The sequence below is a fragment of the Drosophila persimilis genome, unplaced genomic scaffold, assembly GCF_003286085.1.
Source record: "Drosophila persimilis strain 14011-0111.01,24,50 unplaced genomic scaffold, DperRS2 tig00000191-arrow-pilon, whole genome shotgun sequence".
Lineage (NCBI taxonomy): Eukaryota > Metazoa > Arthropoda > Insecta > Diptera > Drosophilidae > Drosophila > Drosophila persimilis.
In genome coordinates, this window is record NW_020825298.1 from 14,274,395 (window position 1) to 14,294,714 (window position 20,320).

The following is a 20,320-nucleotide window of genomic DNA, read 5'->3' on the forward strand; positions in this document are numbered from 1 at the left end:
TGTCAACTTGTTCCAAAATAACAAATAAACGATTACAAATTCAAATGTATTACGATTTATTACGATAATTCCGCGTCTCGTTTTAACTTTACGCGCATTTCGGTAGTCAACGAAAACATCGGTCCATGTCCTGGCACAATGTGATCACACAAAAGACCCATTTTGCTTCGCTCCACGCGCTGACTGTTTTCATCCTCGCTGCCTGCGTTCCTCCAAATGCTGTCATCCTCCACATCCTCCCGGCGCTCGAAGAGATCTCCAGCAATACCAACCGTGCCGCCAAGCTGAGTGCTTTGCACGATTACAGAAACACAGCTAAGCGTATGCCCGGGTGTCCGCTTGACCACAACCTCGCCATTTGTATCCAATTGTTTTTTCTCGTTTATGTCGCCGCTTGAAAGATGGTCAAAGTATAGATCACGGTTGGAGGCACAAGCTCCTACCATATGAATGCGCGCCTTCTTAAACAAGTAATTGCATCCAATGTGATCAGAGTGTCCGTGGGTACAGACGACAACATGTATGTCCTCGACTTCCAGACCTTGGTGCCGCAGCAGAGATTGCAACAGGTCGCCGTCCCAAGCTGTCATAGTGTCCACGATGATATTTTGGCCGTCTCTGCAGCGGATCAGCGTGCAGGTGCAGTTCGCTCTCATGGCAGTCTCATCATTTTCATCCTCGTGGGAGTAACCAGGCTGGAGCACAATTACCTGGTTTTTCGCCGGTGCCGTCATTTGTCTGAAATTTTGTCTTTTAATCGAGTTTGCAGCTCTGATTTTGCTACGAACAGCTGACTAAATAGAAAAATAATTGCAAAAGGAAGAAGAACAACAGACCTGCACTGGGGGTGGGTTCGTCCGAAAACGGCATCTGGACAGATGTCGGCAGCTATCAGGCCATCATTCGGGCCCGAGTCGATGGCAATGATAGCGTGGAGCTGGCCTATAAGCTGGAAGGAGTTTCAGCGCTGGCCCTGGACCAAGTGCGATATGTTCTACTACGCCCATGGCAAGCGAATCAATGGAAAGAACAAGTAAGCAACCATATTGGACACCTCGGGACACGTGCTGTCTCCTGTTCCCTCTCTACAGAAAAACCCTTGCTTGCATGCATACCCCGCAGGTGAACAACCTTACCGCCTAGGGAGGATTTGTGTACTGGCTGGACGACAAGACCGGACTGGAGCGGATCACTGTCAACGGAGAGCGTCGTTCCGCGGAGCTGCACCGTGTGAGGTGTGACATGCAGTACTCAGGATCTCTGCTCGTGCCCGAAGCATCTGATGCTACTGGAGGACAAGGAAAACTACAGCGTGTAGCCGGCCAGATAATTTTAAGTGGCGGGAGCAACAACGACCAACAGCCTTCTGGCGCAGTGACAAAGTTACTGCCCGGCGGATCAGTTCAGCTGACAGTCAGCCGAGTGCAGCGACAAGGCTCTGATCTGCGATGGTACCACCTGCGACAACTGTGACAATGCCCACGATGAGGCCGACTGCTGCAAGCGGCCATGAGACTTTCAGTGTCCCATCAACAAGGTGAGTGGAAAGAAACGATATCTGCCCAAGTTCTTAAACTAACATGTCCTACTCCCCCTTTCTACAGCTTTGCATATCGGCCGCGAGCCAAAGTATCGAGCTCTAATGGCTCCATCGAATAAGTTGGGACTTGTCGCCATGTCGTATAAAATTATGTGGGCATGGCTAAATGTTCTATATAGCTAGTAATATTCGACGGAATATCAAAAACGACGAATATGTAAAATATAACTTGAATTCGTCAGTATATTTACGGTATATTTTGAAAATGAGGCGGTATGTTTCGGTATATTTCTGAGGGTCGGACGGTATATTTTATCGATAAATCTGCGGTCACACTGTTCCTTAGTCTAATTGAAATGTACTTAAATTTCGCACCGCGAGCGCAATGGAAGCACGTGCAACATGTATTACAAATGCGTCAACTACTGCTGTTACGAAGGCATGTCAATATTGGGGCAAAGCCGCCTATACACACAGTGGTGGCACTGCCGGCAAATCGGATCCACCTTCAATATTACTCCCGGCGGATGGAAAGTGCCAACTCCAAGGGGCGACTATCGGACAGAAGAGAAGAGGCGGTCAACAAAGAGGATGCAGTCATGATACGCCTAAGGGAGGCAAAGAGCAGCGAGGAGCTCATGGAGATGATCGCAAGGGACACCTTGGAGCGGCACCATCTGGTGGAAAGCCTTTCCCTGCTGTGGCTGCACTATCTGAACTTGGGTACGCCAGAAAGATATGCTCTTACAGATCGTGTTCACAAAGAAGTACTCCAGCGGATAGATCCTCATATAACCCACATGGATATTAATGAACTAAGCTGCAGTTATCTATATTTACGCAAGATGCATATACCTAATAGTGAATCCACCGTGGAGACCATCCTGGGACGTGCATTAAAAGCAATTGATACGAAGGACCAGGGAGAGCTTGTTCCCCTGACAGCACTATCCCGCCTGTCTGTGGGAATCAATTTGGAACGTGACTTCTTTACGCCGCTCGTGTGCCGCAACTTTATGCCGCATCTGGAGAAGCACATATCCCAGTGCGATAGCGAGGAACAAGTCCGTCTGCTCTCCACTTGTCTCTTTCAGCTCCACCAGTTGATCGACGAGGAGCTGCTCAAGGACTACAAGCAGAGAGTGAGCGAGCTGCTCCAACGCGGCGTCCTCAGCTGTGATACACCCAAAGCCTTGCTGAAGCTGCTCCATATGCTGAATATTCGAGTGTGGTCACAACGTCACACAGAGATAATAAGGGAAATCCTTCTGACATTGCGACCATGCCTATACCAATTGGAAGCTGGGGATATAAAGAGCATCTGTCGTACGTTTCTTCATCACCAGGAGCCCGCTGAACTGATGCAGCCACTGAAAGAGGCTACAGAGAAATTACTAGAAAATGAATGCACTCCAGATGCCCTCTCCTGTGCCGTGCCGTTTGCCGAACCCCTCCAAAGGGAAATGTATCTGAAACTATTTCACAAGTTGCTATATTCTGACGCCGCTTGGCTTCTGCCCAATGCGAGCAACCACTTCTTCAGTGTCCTGCGAACATTGAAAATATCCGATTTGCCTTATTGCAACACGTACTGGTCGGGTGTCATCCGAGAACTGGACTCCAGCCCAGAGGAGCAGACGCACCTTAGATTCCTGGGCCATTGCCAGCGCTATATGAACTTCAATAACAACTTGGGCGGGACCTATCGCCATTTCAATGTGGAGCGGAAATTGAGTAGAATGTGCATGAGTGCAATAGAGGAGGATATAGCTGGCAGGCTGCCGAACAAGGTGGCCCGCTTAGCTGCCTTTGTGATAGCCTATGGACACACTCAGATGTCCTGGAAGAAGTTTCCCAACATTCTAATGAGCAAAATAGTGACCATGGCTCCGCAATTCGACATCCAGGATTGTTTTGTGCTTAGTCGGGGGATGCAAATAGCCTGCGAGCTAAGATTTCGTCAGGATACACCTGCTTTGGTGGCCATGCAGCTATCTACGATGGATAGCATTCTCATTGGATGTGCGGAGCGGCATTTGGCCAATGCAGAACGAGAGCCACTAACTGCGAGTGAGCTCAGCATCATTATACGGACCCTGAGCCATAGGAAAAGTAAGTGGAACAATAGATAAAAAACAATACAGAAGAAGTCATATTTTCTATCATTCCAAAGCCCTTAAGAACACCATGGTCTATATGCAGGCCCTATCGCTGTATAAGACGCTACATTGCAAGGATCTCAGTTCGCGAGTGGTTCGTGATATGGCGTACAACTTCAATGCCTCGCATTTCTTTGTTCCCGAGCTGCTGGAGTCAATGTTTGGCTACGTTTCGGAACAGCACGAACACATCACAGGCGACACCGTGGAGAAGGTGCTGACTTGTTCCTATAACCTGGGATACACGCCCGCCTCACTGCAGACATTGGAACGGGCTGCCAGTGTGTTACTAAGGTGAGAAGGAAGCCTTTCTATCGTTCAACCAAATAAGACGAACACATTCTTTATAGAGACTTTGATCAGATGAGTGGGCTGTCGTTGGTGCAGGCCTGTCTGGCGTTGTGCTTCTACAAGACCATACCGGATGAGCTGATTAATCAAGTATTCTGCGTGAAATTCATTCAACGCATCGAGGATGAGATACAGGTCTGCTATTCGAAGGCAACCTATCCGGAAAGGGTCCTCAATCTAGTCATGCAGCTGAATCGCACTGTCTGCTTGGACTTACCGGAGGCGAATGTGCCCTGGTTTCAACAGAACTACATCGAGGCACAGATCAGCAAGAGTAAATATACATGCATATAATTTTTTTAAAGGTATTCTTTGATTAAAAGGAATAATTCATGTTAGAGTCCCCTCATCCCCGAGCCTTTGGCAGAGAAGTGAAACATTTACTGAAGAATTTACTCACAGACGACAAGTATTTCCGCTGCAATCACACCACGCCATATGGCTATCAGATCGATTTTGTGATACATTTCGATCGGGATAAGAAACCTATGCCAGCACCACCACTAGAGGTCACAATGTTGGATCGCATAACCAAGTAGGCATATATTTATATAACTAAAAATATGTGAAAACTTTATACTTGCGATCTTTTGCAGGGTAGCAATATTGCTACTGAGATTGGACTCCTTCTGTGAGAACGATCTAACTGCTTTGCGGGGTCCCGAATCGTTGAAGATTAAGCATCTCGAGATGATGGGCTACAAGGTGCTGCACATAAACGAGCACGACTGGAACTCCAAGTACATGATGGCACCGGGCGCCAAGGCAAACTATCTTAAGTGCTTGTTACAAATTACACATTAGGTTTGATTTCCACTGGGGTTTTTCATTGTATAATTGTATACTATGTATAGGTTGACATACTCTGTATGGAGAGTACTAGTAAGATAGTATTTAATAGATTATAAATACATTTAATGTATCTGAATGTTGTGTATTTCGTATACGTTTCGTGTTTCGTTTGTGATGTTTAATGATCGTTTGACTTGACACACCAATTGTAGGCATTGTTGAACATTAGCTGCCATGGGCTCTCATCCTGAGTGGCAGCCACCTCGAAGCCAGGAGGAACATACGGCCACTGGTACATGGTGCTGCAACGTTCGGGATGTGGCATCAATGCCAGATGGCGACCATCCGGTGAGCAGAGACCTGCAATGCCCTGGGGACTGCCATTGGGATTCATCGGATACAGTTCTGTGGGTGAACCAACATCATCCACATACTGCAGTGTCACCAATTGCTCTGCCTGCAGTTGGTCTACCAGCTTCTCTGAGCGGAAGGCAAAGCGTCCTTCGCCATGGGCCACCCAACAGCCCAGTACCAGATCCTGCATGTTGGCCATCATGATTGAGCGATTAGCTGGTATCTTAACGGTAGACCAGCGGCACTCAAATCGCTGTGAACGATTGTGCAGCAAGGCCACATCGGGATCTTCGCCAGCCGAGCTGCCTGCTGGACGGCCCACAAAGCCAATTAAAGTCATCAACTGACAGCCATTGCAAATGCCCAAGGAGAAGACGTCCTGTCGCTGTTTGAAGGCTTCGAACTGCGGCTGGAGCAGACGACTGTGCAGAATGTTGGCGGCCCAGCCCTTGGCAGAACCCAAAGTATCAGCATAGCTGAAACCTCCAGGAAAAATCACACCTCGATACTGAGACAAGGTGGCGGAGCCTGCATAAAATAATTAGATTTGATTATGTAGAACTACTGCAGACTGCGTTTGGGTATGTATCTCTCACCTCCTATAAGATCTGACATGGTGACATCATGTACCTCGAAGTTAGCCTTCAGCAGACAGGCCATCATTTCACGTTCACTGTTCACGCCCTCCTCCCGTATGACAGCCACGCGAATCTTCTGGGAAGAACGGGCTAGAGCCAGCTCGAAGCTCAGATTCGCGGGTCCCTTGTACTGCGGCGCGTGACGATAGTCCAGACTATCGTATTCCGCCTGGGCACAAATCGAGTTGGACTGAAGTTTTTCCAGCTCGTAGCTGGTGCATTCCCACTGTCGGTATAGCTGACGCAGAGGTTGACCCAGCAATTGATCGTCTCCCTGTTTGATTAATACTCTGGAATCGAGGCCAAATCCTTTGGTGGCACCCAGATAATAGTTGGGCACTCCAGCGTCGTTGTAGATGGAACGAACGGTCTTCAAATCCGACTCCAGGAGCTCCACTACCCAACCACATTCCTCGGCAAAGAGCAGAGCCAGCTCTGGCCGTTTAATCTTCACAGCAGCCACATCATATTTCTCAAGCTTCGACATCGGTTCGGCTATGTCCACTTCCAGACCACTCAATCCTCCAATGGCCATCTCTATGAGGCACACGAGAAGACCTCCATCACTGATATCATGACCAGCCAGGATGCGACCTTGTCCTAGCAATGATTGAGTTAAAGCAAAGGCCAGGGCCAGGACATCACTCTTCACCAGGTTCGGCGATTCCTTGCCTTGCTGTGAGTAGGCTTGTGCCAGAGCAGAGCCCCCCAGTCGGAGGCATCCCTCAATGTTGATCCACAGCAGCACTGTGTTCTTGCCCGCCGCGGGACCCTTGAGGTCGGGAGTGGCTTTTATCTTCACATCGGGACAAGGAGCGTAGGTGGATATGACCAGAGTGCCAGGAGATTTAATTGTCGCTCCGCCCACTTTGGCAGCCATGGACAAGGAGTCCTTACCGCCATCGATGGCTATGTGCAGCTCCTCAAGAATCTGGCAGAGCTCCTGGCAGGCATCGTACATTTTGGCTCCCTCGCCGGGCAACTTTGCAGCCCACATCCAGTTGCCAGAGCACTTGACGTCCGCCAGTTCGCTTATCTTCACAAATACGAGGTTACTCAGAGCCTCGGCCACACTCATTCTGGCCATGGCAGCAGGATCGAGAAGTCCCTTGAGAGGCTGTGTGCCTATGGAGGTGGCAATGCCCGAAGTGCTGAAGTGGGACACAGTGGTCAGGGCGTAGTCGGCCAGTGGGGCCTGCAGAGGACCCACACACTGCTGCTGAGCTATCAATCCGCCGACACAGCGATCCACTTTGTTGGTTAGGAAGCGTTTGCTGCCCACCGCAACCAAACTGAGTACCCTTTCCAAGGCTTCGTCCAAGCGTACATCCTTGGGAAGATCCAAATCCTGCAGTCGTGTCGCCTCCCGGGTCAAATCATATGTCCTCTTGGGCATGTCACCCAGGACGTGCTTCAGTTCCAAGTCAAATGGAGCTGGTTTGCCTCTTACGGCAGAGAGAGCCTCTTCCATATCCTTTGGAGCCTCCTCTTCCACCAATGTGACACGTCCATCGCCCGTCACCACGCCTACAAAGCTAATGGGGCAGCGTTCACGTTTGCAAATCCTTTCCAAGACCCCCCGGTGCTCTGCTTTGCAGAGGATGGCATTGTTCTCCTGGTACTCGGCACCCCAAAGCTCCAGAGCCGTAATGGTGGGATCACCCAACTGAAATTCCTTTGAGAAGATAATGGCTCCAGCGAAACCTGGCTCCACTAGCTCTTTCAGCACATTGCCGTTACCGCCGGCTCCCTGATCGTGTATGGCCAGAATGGGATTACGCTCGCCCATCTCAAGACAGGCACGCACGACGCGATTCAGCTTGTTTTCCATTTCGGCATCACCTCGCTGCACGGCATTGAAATCCAATTCGGCGTCTCCGGAGCCCTGAACCTCCACCGAGCTTGCCGCACCGCCGCCGACACCGATCCTATAGACCGGTCCTCCGATCTTGGCCAACAGTTGGCCGCGAGCTGGCGGCAGCTTCTCACGCATAGAGGCGGGCATGGTGCCCAGTCCGCCGCTGAACATGATCGGCTTCACATACTCATCCCGCTGGCTGGCATCTGCAGCATTCTTGAGGCCATAAGATAGAGCGAAGCCAGAAATCACTGGCTCCCCGAACTTGTTGCCATAGTCGGAGGCTCCATTACTGGCCTCGATGAGGATCTGGAGCGGTGACGCAAACGTAGACGGATATATAAAGGCCGAAGTCTCGTAGGGCTGCTTATAACCTGCAAAGAAAAGAAATTTCAGAACATTTTTGAAATTTTTTTAAAATTTTTAATTAACATTTATTAGCGACGGTCAATCTTGAGCCTGGTTTACAATTAATTCATGTCGATCGCTTAAAACCACATATCGATAAAACCGGATGTGTGTTGAGAAAGTAAACGTGTAAGGTTTTAATTTAAGTTCAATTACGCTTAAAATTCACAGTTTAATCTGCATTATTTGATTAAAATATATGTATATACATATATATGTATATACAGCAAATATTTTGACCAGATTATATTGTAAAATATATTCCACAAATAGTTAACCAGAGATAAGATCAACAAATCGGCAACAAATGTAAAGGTAATTGTATGTATGTACATATAAATATGTGTCTTATTTTCGTTTTGCAGATACATTCAAAAATTTGAAAATGGATCAGGACCTTTATCTACTATTGGGAGTAGGCAAAAGAGCCACAGAAGATGAGATCGCAAAGGCCTATAGGCGTATGGCACTGATATACCATCCGGACAAGAACGATCATCCCGAGTCTGTGGAGCATTTCAAGAAGATACGAGCTGCCTTCGACGTGCTGTCCAACAAGTGGACTCGAGCAGACTATGATAGACAACATAGAACAAAGCCAAAGCCTGAAAATCGGAAGCCGACACATAGCACCACTCAACAGAGCACGGCACTGAATATATTCCCTACCCTTTGTGTCATTGGTGGAGCCATTTTCGGCGCGGCTATAGCCATCTCTACCAACAAATGGTTCAACAGTGAGGAATCGGAAGGCAGCGATAAAGAATCGAAAAACGACAAATAAATCTGTTTAACTTATACCAAAACTCAAGTGAAAATATATGTCAGTATCTGCCTTCTAAAATGAATCTTGCTATATCCTTGCAATTCCAAATTCATTTACTTACCAGGAATGTGAAGCGAACCCACGCAATAGCCGGCGGTTCCAGCAATGGGAATACCTCCTCTACCCACGCCTTGTACGTCGCGCAGTCGACCGCCTGTGCCAGTGGTAGCTCCACTGAATGGCGCCACAGCCGTGGGCATGTTGTGTGTCTCTGCTGTGAAGATAAGGTCCGATTGGACGGTCGCCAGACGAACCGGTCCTGGAGATGAAACTGTGGAGGGCTGCAGGGTGTCGTGCTTGAAGCCCTGCATGGCGCTGCTGTTGTCGCTGAATTTGATTGTGTTGTTGGGATTTGTGTGCAACTGTGTGTCCATTATCATACGTATCAGGGACTTTGGCTGTTCCTCGCCGTCAATCACCATGCGACCGCGAAAGAACCAGTGCCTGGAGTGCTCGCTATTGCTCTGGGCACAGTCAAACAGCTCCACAGTGGTGGGATTCCTCTTCAGGGTCTTGCCGAAAAGATCGTGATAGTAGTCCAAATCGTAATCGGTAAAGGCCAAACCAAGCTCCTGGTTAATTTTCTGCAGAGCGGCTCGACCCTGCTCCAGGACGGGAACAAAGTGCCAGTCTGCCTGCGAAATTGGTAGCTGCTCGTCAAAGCTCTTTTTAGGAGTATTCTCCGCTGTGTACAGACAGTGTGTCATGCGATCTCCCAGCATCAACACATACTTGGACAGCTCCCTTGGCCCATCGTAGCCAAAGGTCAGCAGATAACGAGTCGAGGATTCAACGCGTTGCACCTCGGTGTAGCCGAGATTGTGGAAGATGTTCACACAGTTTGTGGAATATGGCGTGGAGAAGTTGAAACGAGGACCAATCTCCAAGAGAAGTTGCCGCTCATTATTGGCCACCTTCAAGATGGGCTGCTTGGTTAGACTCTTGCCACTGTCCATGGGCTGCTTGACCAGCCAGATTAGCAGCTCATCCAGCGTCATGGAGTGGTTCAACTCAGAAGTGTACTCCAGGTGATAGCAACGTTCCATTTGAACGGAAATCACACTGGGATCCTCCATCTGTACATGCCGAAGAACACTCAGCTGCTCGGCTTCATCGTAGGCCTTCACATCGTAGTAGCGTAGAATGACCATGTTGCAGTCCTGGAAGAGAATATGTTGGTATTGTACTACAGTCTAGAATTGATTTGGTTTATTTGATGCGTGCGTGCGCCTTGCTTTACGAATCGCGAGTGATCGTGGGCCTGAAGCCGTTGACAACCATACCAGTGCCTACGCTGGGGGTTATCAACAGCCGACACCTCCAACTCCACAGCAGCCCTGCTGCACCGCTCCCAGATCAGGTTACAGCCACCCGATCCGATTGGATCCGATGCAGCAGCAGTCGATGCACTGCCGTCACAACTTGTTTTTGCATCTCCTGCTTGGGGGCTCGCTGATAAGCCAGCGTCAACATATTTTCCATTGCAAACAGGTAAAATTCAATAAAACAAACCGTAATCGTACTGATATACATACCAGCAACAATTAACAAATCAACTAAACTAACCAAGATTAAAGCACAATAACAATAAAGTAAGCGTCGCGCGCACGTTGTGTTGTAGCTGAGAGAGAATCTAAGCGGACATGCTGGGTACTCTTGAAAACGCTTGGAATTATTCCAAATCGTGAATCAGATATTTCATGTGATGCTCAAACGCGCACCAGGTTGAGCGTGAATTAAAACTTGTTTATGGATTATATTACAACTTACAATTCTTAATCGTGGATATAGTTTTAGAAATTCCATAATGGCTGAGACCGCACCTCACCCCACTGTATATTGGCAATAGGCATTTGGCAATAGTAGAATTATTGAACTATTTGAATTAATTGAAGAGTATAAGTGAAGCCAGGTTACAAAATTACAGCTTTAGATCTGGTAAATTGGAAAAAGACGGGACGATACGTATTACTAGCTTTCATCGCCAGCAAAACAACCCAGCAACCCGTTATAAAAAATAGCCAACTGCGCAGCACTACAAAAGCCAGACGGAAAGAAAACACTTGACGAAATAAAAGCTTTCCATTGCACCATCCTCCTCCGTGGGACAGACGGTTATCAGCACGTGGGGTGGCAACAGAAACAAATCAATTAATTCGGCGCGCCTATAAGGCTGACGACGTCACAGGTTGTGGTTGGATTTCGACCTGTGCATACCTTTAAAGCAGATGCTATAAAAGAGAACAATTACGAAAAGAGCCAAAAACGTGTGGGGGGGAACCACTAATGCATCCCGCTCTCTCGGATTTTATTTATATGCCATTCAAAATCGTGGCAATTGCTACATTTAGCGGTCACTTCACTGCCGATACGCCATACATGAAATAATTAAAGCCATTTGAACTTGAAACGCATTTGTATGCAAATTGTCGCTTTTAATGTTTGCTCTTCTCCTCCCATGTTTGCTGTGGCATTTTATAAACCTTAGACTTAAATTGATTTGAATAAATAGTTTGACAGTATAGGTTTTTAGTGGATTGTTGCATTGCAGCTCCTATTCTATTCGCACGGATGTGGTAGTCTATGCCCGCCAATCTTATCAATTTCAGTTCAAGACTGATAACAATTGTGTGTTGTATAAAATATATCATGGAATTCGAAGAAACAATCGAATTGTACTAAAAAAACAGCGTATCTTGCGGTTACAATAAAATTGCTTTACTTGACAGCCCCTGCATCGAAACCTATGTTATGTGCATCGCTTTTGCCGCCTTGGATGCCTGCACGCTGATCTCATCCATGCCCTTTCTGGCACTTTCTGTGACTTCGTCAATGGAGCGCCTCGTAGTGCATATCAGCTCATCTGTTCCCCGTGCGGCTGACTCAGCAATACCTTTAACCTCAGTGTTGATCAGTCCGATCACCCATTCCAAGCCTTGGCGTCCCTTGCCAGCGTTTGAGCTAATCGTGGATGTGAGTAAGTCTTCCATGTAGTGCGATAGCGGCACGCCGTGGACAGTTACTGTGGCCTCCTGTTTCAGCAGCGTTTTGCTGGCATCTGCGGGATGTGGTTCGTAGTAAAGCACCTCGTCGACGCTAATGTTCCGGCAGAATGTGAGATTATTTGTCTTCAGCACCATCTGCCTGGTTTTTGGATCCACCGTCGAGCGTTCGCTGGCAAAGCACGACTTTGCGGTGCCTATCAGCGCGTGCGTCCACTTCGGGAAATACCATTTGGATTGAACGAGGCGATGTGTGTGCAGAACGCCGTCGATGACTTGGCGCTCGACTACGTCAGTCCCAATTATTGAGGGCGTCATGGGATTGGGATATTTCCGCCATGCCGCCTGTGTAACCGTCTCCCATGGGTGGTTGAATATGTGTTCCGACGTCCAGATTTTCATTATGCAAGCCTTGTTGTCGTCACAGTTCGCTGTCGGGGTTTGACTCTCTTTTGTTTATTCGCAACCGAGCACTAGGCTTGTTTGCAGCCTGCAGGGGCAGTGACGTAAATCAATTTTTAAACAGACAAAAGTGTTATGTATTTGGAAAACGAAATTTTGACATAAAATGCTGTAATTATCGAATATTACGGGAGTGGGGGGTCTCTAACCTCTGTTGTGCGATGAGAAGTGATGGGAATTTTCCGATGATTGGAAGTTATCGAAGCTATTGATGAGACAAGAAAGCTTTAGATGGTCACACTCTTTAGTGATGGATTGCATACGATAAAGCCGATTATTGATAATTTTCATGCATCAGATGGAGCGGAAAGACAGTGCGCTCCATTAGATGCATGGCTGTTTTATTACACTTTAATGCAATTGTTGAGATATTCTTTGAACATGTACAGGCTTATGACTATCCTTACGCTATCGCACGAAATGGTATTCACTCTGGACCGAAAGTCTTGGTGTATTTTTCGTACGGACGCTTGTCGACTAGTAGAAGACGATTTTCCAGGTACGAGCGGAAATTTTGTATTTCAATCGCATCCTCCTGGATCATTTTCGTCTCATCCTGGAAGCACTCTAGCAGCAACGTCTCGTTGTTGGCAGCATTGCGCTTGGTGATCGACTTGGCCAGACGCGAACGGATTTGGTTACAAATTTTGTCACTTTCGTAGTCCATGATCTTGGCCAGGGCTCGAGCCGGCGTGCGTCGATTATTGAGAGGCATCGGAGCACTTTCAGCAGAAAGACCCTTGCTTGTGGAGGCAGCTGGCTCCTTTTTTTTGGCTTTAGTAGATTTCCCATTTACCCTAGGTTCATCGGAGTAAATTAATTCTTCCAACGAAGGCTCGTTGGGATTGGTGTCTGCCAGGGCCGTATTCGTTTGAAAATTGGTCAGATGAAACGTCCCATTGGTGTCGTAGAACTTGTAGCCCAGCATTTCCAATGCTATTTCGGTGAGCAAGTACGACATCCTTTAATTGTGTTTATTTTTTGTTTCCTTTGCCGATGTGACGTCGATTGACAATAATAGTAAGTTGATAAATGACCGATAGTAGGATGTGGCCACACTGCCCAACAGCTGTTCTTCAATAGCGTCAATTACCTGCACATCACAATAATAAAGAAATCGAAAAAGAACCGACGAAAACTATCTGGGTGAACTCTATTTATAATTCGAATGTAGTTTCTACTCCATCCGAGGCCAGCATGAAGATAAACGAGAAGAATTTGTCCGTGTTTGCGAGAACGCCGCCATACGATATCGAAGGTAGTAGTGGTTTTTTATTGTTTGTTCTGTTACTAATCACCAAAAATCTCCTTCGTAGGGTTCTTGAATAAGCGGGGCGAGGTCAACAAAGCGTTTCAACGGCGGTACTTTGTGCTGAAGGGCAATTTGCTGTTTTATTTCGAAGCTCGGACGGATAAGGAGCCTCTGGGCCTTATTATCGTAGAGGGATGCACCATAGAACTGTCCAATGAAGTGGACAACTACTGCTTCGAGATAGCCTTCAATGGCAATCGCACCTACATCCTCGCAGCCGAAGATCAGGAGAGCATGGAGACATGGATGAAGGCACTGACCTGTGCCGGCTATGAGTACAAACGGATAATTGTGGCAGAGCTGCAGAGGCAGCTGCAGGAGATTGAGGACTCAAAAAATAGTAAGCCCAGAAAGTCTCTCAGAATTTACGATGATCAATTGTGTACAAACTTCGCAGAGATGCTCGGGAACGTGGGTGAGAGTTCGCAGAATGCCATAACTGGATCTAAGCCCAAACCTCCGCCCAGGCGCACAAATCCATTCAATCGTCCAGCACCGCCGCCGCCCGAAAGTGCACTGCGGAGCGGAGTGGTCATGTCGCCCATGCCATTTGTCAATGGGTACTTTGGCTCCAGCAATGCGCGACTGCAGCAGGAGCAGCTCGTGATTAAGCAAGGTACGCACGCCCTGAACTGGTGACGTCAGCGCCAGCTGTTTTCTCTTTACCGTTACATTGAATAGAGATAAGAGTAAGAGCAAGAGCATTTCCAAAAACCAAAGATTCTTCGTCACTATCCACTCTCACCTTATCAGGCTCAGTCCGAATCGGTCCAGTTCTATCTGTGTAAACTTTATCAAAAAAATGCCTCTAGCCGAAATAATTTCGAAAATTTGCTGCATATTTTCATCGCAAGGCTATAAACATATACCACTTGCAGATGGCAATGGGAACGGAAGTCCACATGGTACGCCTAAGGCGCACCGCCGTCCGGCACCTCAACCTGTGACCAGTGCCTTTTACATCGATCATCAGAGCTCGGAAACGGCTGGCAGACCTACAGTATTACCGCGCAACGCCAACAACAATCACATCGACAGCGCAGAGCAAAAGAGGCGACAGGCCAAGGCCAAGGAGGATTTCAACAGAAACCATGAGCATTTTCGCAAGGAATTGATGCCCGGAATAGTGGCTTATCGGGCCACCCAAAAGCAGCCGCTCATCCAATTCTGATAGATGGGTGTGTGTGTTCCGAATGTTCCCAAAATGCCAACAGCATGTATTATCCGCTTAATGAAAATTGATAACGTTTCACCATTAAAAATGTTTCTTAATAATATTTGTTCAAATAAATATTTGAAAATTTACAGCATTTGTATGGATGTTTGCAGACGCCGCAGTGCGCTTAACAGCGCAATAAACACTCTGTTAAATACAATTTGATCTGTTACCACCCACTGGCGTTTGTTTTGATTTTAGAAGAATGAACGTCCGGAAAACATTTTTGTTAAATTTCTTTTTGGACGATGGAGTGGAGGCCAATCTTCTGCATCAGGCTGCCCAGCTAGTCTCCCTGGAAGGCACTTTGACGCAGCACGTGGCCGTGAAGGAAACCGTAAAGGAGGAGGCCGAAGAAGAAGACGAACAGGAAAATAAGGATTCGGTGCGGAAAATGGATGATCAGTTTAAGGAGCGATTTCGCATGCAGCGCTCGACCTTTGAGGTCTGGCAGGGCTTCGAAAATATGAAGTATGTACACATCTAACGATTTCCTTTTGCAGACACTGCTGCAGGTGGTGGGTCGAGCTATTGCGGGAGCGGAACAGTATCAGCCCATCGGAAGCGTTTCCCTGCCGGAAAAGTTGCTCTACACTTTGATGCTACTCGGTGGCGGCATCTCATTTCGGGACGCTGGCGAGATTTATTCCATATCCAAGAGCTCTGGACATGAGATTTTCAAATGGGTCACGTCTGCCTTTTCCGCACTAATGCCGTGCTACGTTCAATGGCCAAAATATGGAGCAGCAGGAGTCGGTAGTTCTTCTATAAGCAAACTTCCCGGCGTTCTGGGCGTCATCGAGGAGTGCCGCATACCCCTGAAGTTGCCCATACGCATAGACGACGACAATCCGAAACAATACCCGGCTTTGACCCTTCAGGCTGTCTGCGATGCGCAAAGTCGATTTCTCGACGTCTACGTCGATGCACCCAATGATGATCAGCACTGCATTCTGCTTGCCAGTCCCCTCTTCGAGAAACTCATTCACACGCAGACGCCGCTGATGGCAGAACACAGACACATTGTGGGGGACAAAACGTACCCGCTCCTGCTGAATCTGATGACGCCCTACGTTGGAGAACTAACGCCTTGCCATGCCCAGTACAATCTGGCCATACGCTTGTGGAATGCTCCAGCGGAGCGAGCTTTGGCGACACTCATATCGCGCTTCAAACGTCTGGACTCTCTGGATGTGTCGTCATTGGAATTGGGCACTACTGTTATCTCCGCCGCATGCATGCTACACAATTTTATATTGGACTCGGGCGTGGAGGGCATGGAAGATGACATACTGGCTTTTGATATGCTGCCGGAAAACCACAAGAAAATCCCCTATGATGAGCATGGGCTTCTGGATTTGGAGAATATCATGGCGGTAGAAGAAAAACGCGATCGCTTAATTGCTGGTTTTATTAATAATACTTAAATACACTCAGATTTGGTTGGTTAGTTGGTTAACAAACATTTGATTGACTATATTTTTTCCAGAAACTCTCTGAGAAGGTCGTTCCTCTCCCGTTGTATGGCATTGGACTCGTCGATGCGCTTGCTCAGCTCTTTTACGGCTGCAATACGGCTACGCTCCAGGATCAGCAGCTGGCGTTGCTGTTCCTGTGTCACTGTGAGATCGTCGGAAGTGGTGGTGGATGGTATGCCCTCAGAGGTTGCCGCCAGAATATCCGCCACTGCAATGTTGAATGTTGTGTCATCTGAGTCAGAGTTTTTCTCTGATACCGACTGTGGGCGGCCCTCAGTTTGATGCATTTTGTCAAAGACGTCATAATATGGCCAAGCCACACCTTTACGCCCACTCCTGAGCATTGCCTCTTTGGACGTGCGGTAGGTTTTCCGCATATTGCGCCATTTGCGATCACAGATGTCTGCTGATATTCCCTTATATCCGGCCCGCTCCATGTCCTCAACTATCTCTAGCCAAAGGGAGCGCTTCCTGACTCTTGGATCCTGGAAGAGGAGATACCGCTCCTCGTACAGATCCACAAGCAGTTTTGTGTTGTTTGCATTCCACTGCCATCCATCTTCGCCCTCGCCGCACTTATTTTTTGAAGAATGGCTCATTCCTACTTTTATTACGATTTAGGACGTACAGAAATATATACGAAAAAATTTGAAGAAAACCCAAGAATTGATTTGTTTGGAAAACGAACTGTTAATTAACTGTTCCAGAGTCTGTTAAAAAAAATTATTTGACATCTGTTCCGTTTTATCGGTATATTCCGATACTATTGCCATCCATCGGCACTGTTCGATATATGCGCTCCAGCCCTGTAGCCTAGCGTTGTTTGTTTGCCATTTCGCTGCGAAATCTGAAATTTATTGCTTAATCCGCGTTTTAAACTGTGAGTCTAGAGATAATAAATAGTGCATGTCCATAAATTACCAGCCCGCCGAAATAGTTGGGGAAAACACTTAGTATAGGGAAAATGCTTCAGGCAGTGAATTCTGGCAATGTCTTTGTGTGTTTGTAAAGTGACGCTAAATTTTTCAAATGTGTTTTTGGCCGCCATTCATTGCTATTTATATGAACAGCTGCAAAATAAACCGTATGATTGTCTAAGAAAATGCAATGCTTTGTTTTATTCAAGTAAAACGATTCATCATGCAGAAGAAAATGTTTTTCCTGCTGTCGGCGTCGTTGACAGAGACAGTAGCGGCTTTCATTTTGTTTTTCTTGCAAAAACCACCACACAATCACGCACACACAGACGCACACCAACAACCATATACGTATAGAGCTGAGCGTGTGAGAGCAAAGCCGGGTCACGCTCTGCTGCTTGCTGCTTTGCTGCGTACCGAATTTCTGGTTCTCAACGCCTGCCTCTTCTTCCGTTACAGCTATTGTGCAGCCAGAGCCGAAAACCCCTCCACTTGAAACTTCACTTGAGAATATGTCCGCTAAGCGCAAGGCAGGTGGCAATGGAGCTGGTCCCAACAAGAGGCGTCCCAAGAAGAAGGAGTCGGACTACGAGGATGAATTCAGCGATGACTCCGATGACGATGCCGCCAATCGGCAGGCGGCCGCCAACCAAATGGAGGTGCTCATACCGAACGATGATCTAGATCCGCCTAGCAAGCTGCCCGAGGACTTGCTCTCCACGCTGGAGAAGACGCCAGGACAGTTGCTTCTGGCCGGCATGGTTACCTGGGATCTGACCGGTAAACGTGATCGCAAAAATGTCACAAAAGTGCGCCCCAACTTGTACAGCTTTCATCGGTTTACAGAGGAGAAGGTAAGTCGCTTATTCAGGGATTATCCCTAGATCTGAGAAGCTAACCTTCCGAATGCGTTTCTTCATTCCAGTATCGGTATGTTGCCAGTGGTCCGAGTGCTGCCCACACCATACTCATCAATATGGATCGCAAGGCTCTCGGCTTTGGCCGAAATCCCAGCGGACAGTTGGGCTTCAGTCCGGACGTAAAACTGGTGGAGAAACCCACAATCATTCCGGCCTTGGAGCAATTGAACATTGTCCAGGCCTCTGTGGGACGCCATCACACACTCTTCCTGACCGACACAGGAACCGTGTACGCTCTTGGCGAGAACAAGTCGGGGCAGTGCGGTGTGGGCAATGCCCATGCCAATATCTACTCCCCCACTCCGATCAACTATCGGGGTCCACCCATCATTCGCATAGGTTGTGGCGCCGAGTTTTCGGTCATCTTGGATATCAAGGGAAACTTGCATACATTCGGTCTGCCGGAGTACGGACAGTTGGGTCACAATACGGATGCCAAGTACTTTGTAAATGCCAACAAGCTGTCATTTCACTTCGAGACATCGCCCAAGAAGGTAGTCTTGTACATTGAGAAGAGCAAGGAGGGCCATGTTACGCCCGTGGACGGCGTGCAGATCGTTGACTTTGCCTGCGGCAACAATCACACGGTATAAAAGATTCCTCTATATTATCTACGTACATTATTTAAACCAAATAATATCCATTAACAGGTGGCCATCGACTCGAAGAAGCGTGTCTATAGCTGGGGCTTTGGCGGATTCGGTCGCCTGGGCCATGCCGAGCCCAAGGATGAGATGGTACCGCGCTTGATGAAGTTCTATGATACCCAGGGTCGGGGTGGGCGCAGCGTCTTTTGTGGCTCCACATTCAGCTTGATTGTCAACGAGCTGGGTCTGCTCTATCTCTTTGGCCAAAACAAGAAGACGGGCGAGGCCAACATGTATCCGAAGCCCGTACAAGACTTGTCCGGCTGGAATATCACCGATCTTGGCTGTGCCAATACATCGATCATGATTTCGGCTGACGACACATTGATTGCCTGGGGAGCTTCGCCCACATTTGGGGAGCTGGGCATTGGAGAGTTCCAGAAGTCCTCGACGGTGCCCAAGGAGGTGCCGAAGATGGACGGCATTAAAATACCTCAGGTGACAATGGGCTACTCGCACACCGCCCTGCTGGTGGATACCACACACGAGGCCACCAAGCAAAAGTACGAGAAGCTGCCCGAGTACACCATCGACGATTAGAAGCTGCCAGAGAGGGCAGTATTCCCAAAAGCAATACACTGCTACTGATAAGTATACCGCTGCCAACAACAAATACTGCTCCACATAGGTTACCACGAAATACTACGAGAAACCCTGAGAACTGATCATCGAAACACTGCTGCTACTTACTGAAAACAAAAAAAAAACAAATCAAACGGAAAACCATCAACATTGTATGCTATAAGTCGAAAGTTTGTAATAACGCTGCACTCGCTACGTACATTTTATATAATCTCGGAAATATTTATTTCCTTTTCCACTTTTACAAGTTTTAACATAATTTATTTTCGTATTTGATAAAACTCCACCCTTTCCCTCCCTTTAATTTATTGCCGCCCACCTTTAGGCTTACAAAATGAACCCACAAACAAAAATGTAGTACATCTATCCCCACTGTAACTTAATTTCGATGTAACAATCATACAAGCATACAACAGTATTCTGCATTTTGAACAGAGTGAACGAAAGGCAAAGCAAACAAAACTACAAAACATATTAATTAACAATTTAAGCGCGTAGGTTACATATATTACATTTATAAAGTATACCACGGAGCAAATCCGATACAAGTTGCAACTATTACACAAGTACATCATGCATTTTAATCATATACAAATGAATATTTAAATAAAGAAAATGTTAGTATTTAAAATATGGGTGATTTTATAACCATGCCATCTTCAAAAATCTAGGAGTATTATAATTTGTGAGAGTGTGTTTGAAAGTTTTTGTTCCCTTTCAACCGAGTAAAGTACTGTATATCTGAGCAAATATATTCTGATCGGAACAGTTCTACAGACACAATTGGGCCAACAAAATGACTCGTCCTTCATTCAGCTCTCATTGCCAGAGTGTCGTTTGGATACTTTTTGATAAATT

General features: G+C 47.3%; 9 protein-coding genes and 1 long non-coding RNA gene across 11 annotated transcripts; 6 read left to right on the top strand and 4 right to left on the bottom strand.

Annotated features, from left to right (window-relative positions):
- Nucleotides 1-32: 32 nt before the first annotated feature.
- On the bottom strand, nucleotides 33-867 carry LOC6589627 (metallo-beta-lactamase domain-containing protein 1). The gene is made up of 2 exons (XM_002014195.2): nucleotides 837-867; nucleotides 33-738 (listed from the first exon to the last, which is right to left on the bottom strand). The coding sequence occupies exon 2, from the start codon at nucleotides 732-734 to the stop codon at nucleotides 60-62; it is 675 nt and encodes a 224-aa protein (XP_002014231.1). The 5' UTR covers nucleotides 735-738; nucleotides 837-867; the 3' UTR covers nucleotides 33-59.
- LOC113565695 lies at nucleotides 851-1,730 on the top strand. The gene is made up of 3 exons (XR_003408726.1): nucleotides 851-1,033; nucleotides 1,123-1,537; nucleotides 1,605-1,730. It is a non-coding gene; the product is annotated as an uncharacterized LOC113565695 (long non-coding RNA).
- A 138-nt stretch (nucleotides 1,731-1,868) lies between these two features.
- Nucleotides 1,869-4,972, top strand: LOC6589626. The gene is made up of 5 exons (XM_026989110.1): nucleotides 1,869-3,652; nucleotides 3,714-3,993; nucleotides 4,050-4,324; nucleotides 4,390-4,585; nucleotides 4,647-4,972. Exons 1-5 carry the CDS (start codon nucleotides 1,897-1,899, stop codon nucleotides 4,852-4,854), a joined length of 2,715 nt encoding a protein of 904 aa, XP_026844911.1. The 5' UTR covers nucleotides 1,869-1,896; the 3' UTR covers nucleotides 4,855-4,972.
- On the bottom strand, nucleotides 4,960-10,747 carry LOC6589624 (phosphoribosylformylglycinamidine synthase). Of its 2 annotated transcripts, none has more exons than XM_026989109.1 (4): nucleotides 10,697-10,747; nucleotides 8,988-10,086; nucleotides 5,793-8,066; nucleotides 4,960-5,724 (listed from the first exon to the last, which is right to left on the bottom strand). In XM_026989109.1, exons 1-4 carry the CDS (start codon nucleotides 10,730-10,732, stop codon nucleotides 5,021-5,023), a joined length of 4,113 nt encoding a protein of 1,370 aa, XP_026844910.1. In that variant the 5' UTR covers nucleotides 10,733-10,747; the 3' UTR covers nucleotides 4,960-5,020. The 2 variants fall into 2 exon arrangements, with proteins under 2 accessions (XP_026844910.1, XP_002014228.1); XM_002014192.2 differs by lacking the exon at nucleotides 10,697-10,747 and adding an exon at nucleotides 10,210-10,291.
- On the top strand, nucleotides 8,226-8,944 carry LOC6589625 (protein HLJ1). Its single transcript, XM_002014193.2, has 2 exons — nucleotides 8,226-8,229; nucleotides 8,466-8,944. The coding sequence occupies exon 2, from the start codon at nucleotides 8,486-8,488 to the stop codon at nucleotides 8,882-8,884; it is 399 nt and encodes a 132-aa protein (XP_002014229.1). The 5' UTR covers nucleotides 8,226-8,229; nucleotides 8,466-8,485; the 3' UTR covers nucleotides 8,885-8,944.
- A 576-nt stretch (nucleotides 10,748-11,323) lies between the features above and the next one.
- Nucleotides 11,324-12,454, bottom strand: LOC6589704 (protein slowmo). The gene has a single exon (XM_002014191.2). The coding sequence runs from the start codon at nucleotides 12,328-12,330 to the stop codon at nucleotides 11,671-11,673; it is 660 nt and encodes a 219-aa protein (XP_002014227.1). The 5' UTR covers nucleotides 12,331-12,454; the 3' UTR covers nucleotides 11,324-11,670.
- Nucleotides 12,455-12,664: 210 nt separating this feature from the next.
- LOC6589703 lies at nucleotides 12,665-13,379 on the bottom strand. Its single transcript, XM_002014190.2, has one exon. The coding sequence runs from the start codon at nucleotides 13,349-13,351 to the stop codon at nucleotides 12,818-12,820; it is 534 nt and encodes a 177-aa protein (XP_002014226.1). The 5' UTR covers nucleotides 13,352-13,379; the 3' UTR covers nucleotides 12,665-12,817.
- Nucleotides 13,380-13,517: 138 nt separating this feature from the next.
- LOC6589702 (sesquipedalian-1) lies at nucleotides 13,518-15,007 on the top strand. The gene is made up of 4 exons (XM_002014189.2): nucleotides 13,518-13,648; nucleotides 13,707-14,042; nucleotides 14,100-14,318; nucleotides 14,581-15,007. Exons 1-4 carry the CDS (start codon nucleotides 13,588-13,590, stop codon nucleotides 14,871-14,873), a joined length of 909 nt encoding a protein of 302 aa, XP_002014225.1. The 5' UTR covers nucleotides 13,518-13,587; the 3' UTR covers nucleotides 14,874-15,007.
- A 116-nt stretch (nucleotides 15,008-15,123) lies between these two features.
- Nucleotides 15,124-16,381, top strand: LOC6589701 (protein ALP1-like). Its single transcript, XM_002014188.2, has 2 exons — nucleotides 15,124-15,363; nucleotides 15,422-16,381. The coding sequence occupies exons 1-2, from the start codon at nucleotides 15,124-15,126 to the stop codon at nucleotides 16,343-16,345; spliced, it is 1,164 nt and encodes a 387-aa protein (XP_002014224.1). The 3' UTR covers nucleotides 16,346-16,381.
- Nucleotides 16,382-17,203: 822 nt separating this feature from the next.
- Nucleotides 17,204-20,050, top strand: LOC6589699 (protein RCC2 homolog). Its single transcript, XM_002014186.2, has 4 exons — nucleotides 17,204-17,276; nucleotides 17,773-18,167; nucleotides 18,239-18,820; nucleotides 18,884-20,050. The coding sequence occupies exons 2-4, from the start codon at nucleotides 17,826-17,828 to the stop codon at nucleotides 19,418-19,420; spliced, it is 1,461 nt and encodes a 486-aa protein (XP_002014222.1). The 5' UTR covers nucleotides 17,204-17,276; nucleotides 17,773-17,825; the 3' UTR covers nucleotides 19,421-20,050.
- Nucleotides 20,051-20,320: the final 270 nt, after the last annotated feature.

Coding starts and splice junctions, on each gene's coding strand:
- LOC6589627 (XM_002014195.2), bottom strand. CDS start 734: ATGACGGCACCGGCGAAAAACCAGGTAATTGTGCTCCAGCCTGGTTAC.
- LOC6589701 (XM_002014188.2), top strand. CDS start 15,124: ATGAACGTCCGGAAAACATTTTTGTTAAATTTCTTTTTGGACGATGGA. Junction 15,364..15,421: donor TGCAGCGCTCGACCTTTGAG/GTCTGGCAGGGC, acceptor TTCCTTTTGCAG/ACACTGCTGCAGGTGGTGGG.
- LOC6589626 (XM_026989110.1), top strand. CDS start 1,897: ATGTACTTAAATTTCGCACCGCGAGCGCAATGGAAGCACGTGCAACAT. Junction 4,325..4,389: donor CGAGGCACAGATCAGCAAGA/GTAAATATACAT, acceptor AATTCATGTTAG/AGTCCCCTCATCCCCGAGCC. Junction 4,586..4,646: donor ATGTTGGATCGCATAACCAA/GTAGGCATATAT, acceptor GATCTTTTGCAG/GGTAGCAATATTGCTACTGA.
- LOC6589703 (XM_002014190.2), bottom strand. CDS start 13,351: ATGTCGTACTTGCTCACCGAAATAGCATTGGAAATGCTGGGCTACAAG.
- LOC6589704 (XM_002014191.2), bottom strand. CDS start 12,330: ATGAAAATCTGGACGTCGGAACACATATTCAACCACCCATGGGAGACG.
- LOC6589699 (XM_002014186.2), top strand. CDS start 17,826: ATGTCCGCTAAGCGCAAGGCAGGTGGCAATGGAGCTGGTCCCAACAAG. Junction 18,168..18,238: donor ATCGGTTTACAGAGGAGAAG/GTAAGTCGCTTA, acceptor TCTTCATTCCAG/TATCGGTATGTTGCCAGTGG. Junction 18,821..18,883: donor CCTGCGGCAACAATCACACG/GTATAAAAGATT, acceptor ATCCATTAACAG/GTGGCCATCGACTCGAAGAA.
- LOC6589625 (XM_002014193.2), top strand. CDS start 8,486: ATGGATCAGGACCTTTATCTACTATTGGGAGTAGGCAAAAGAGCCACA.
- LOC6589702 (XM_002014189.2), top strand. CDS start 13,588: ATGAAGATAAACGAGAAGAATTTGTCCGTGTTTGCGAGAACGCCGCCA. Junction 13,649..13,706: donor GCCGCCATACGATATCGAAG/GTAGTAGTGGTT, acceptor TCTCCTTCGTAG/GGTTCTTGAATAAGCGGGGC. Junction 14,319..14,580: donor GCAGCTCGTGATTAAGCAAG/GTACGCACGCCC, acceptor TACCACTTGCAG/ATGGCAATGGGAACGGAAGT.
- LOC6589624 (XM_026989109.1), bottom strand. CDS start 10,732: ATGGAATTTCTAAAACTATATCCACGATTAAGAATT. Junction 8,067..8,987: donor GGGTTCGCTTCACATTCCTG/GTAAGTAAATGA, acceptor TTTTCTTTGCAG/GTTATAAGCAGCCCTACGAG. Junction 5,725..5,792: donor CATGTCAGATCTTATAGGAG/GTGAGAGATACA, acceptor TATTTTATGCAG/GCTCCGCCACCTTGTCTCAG.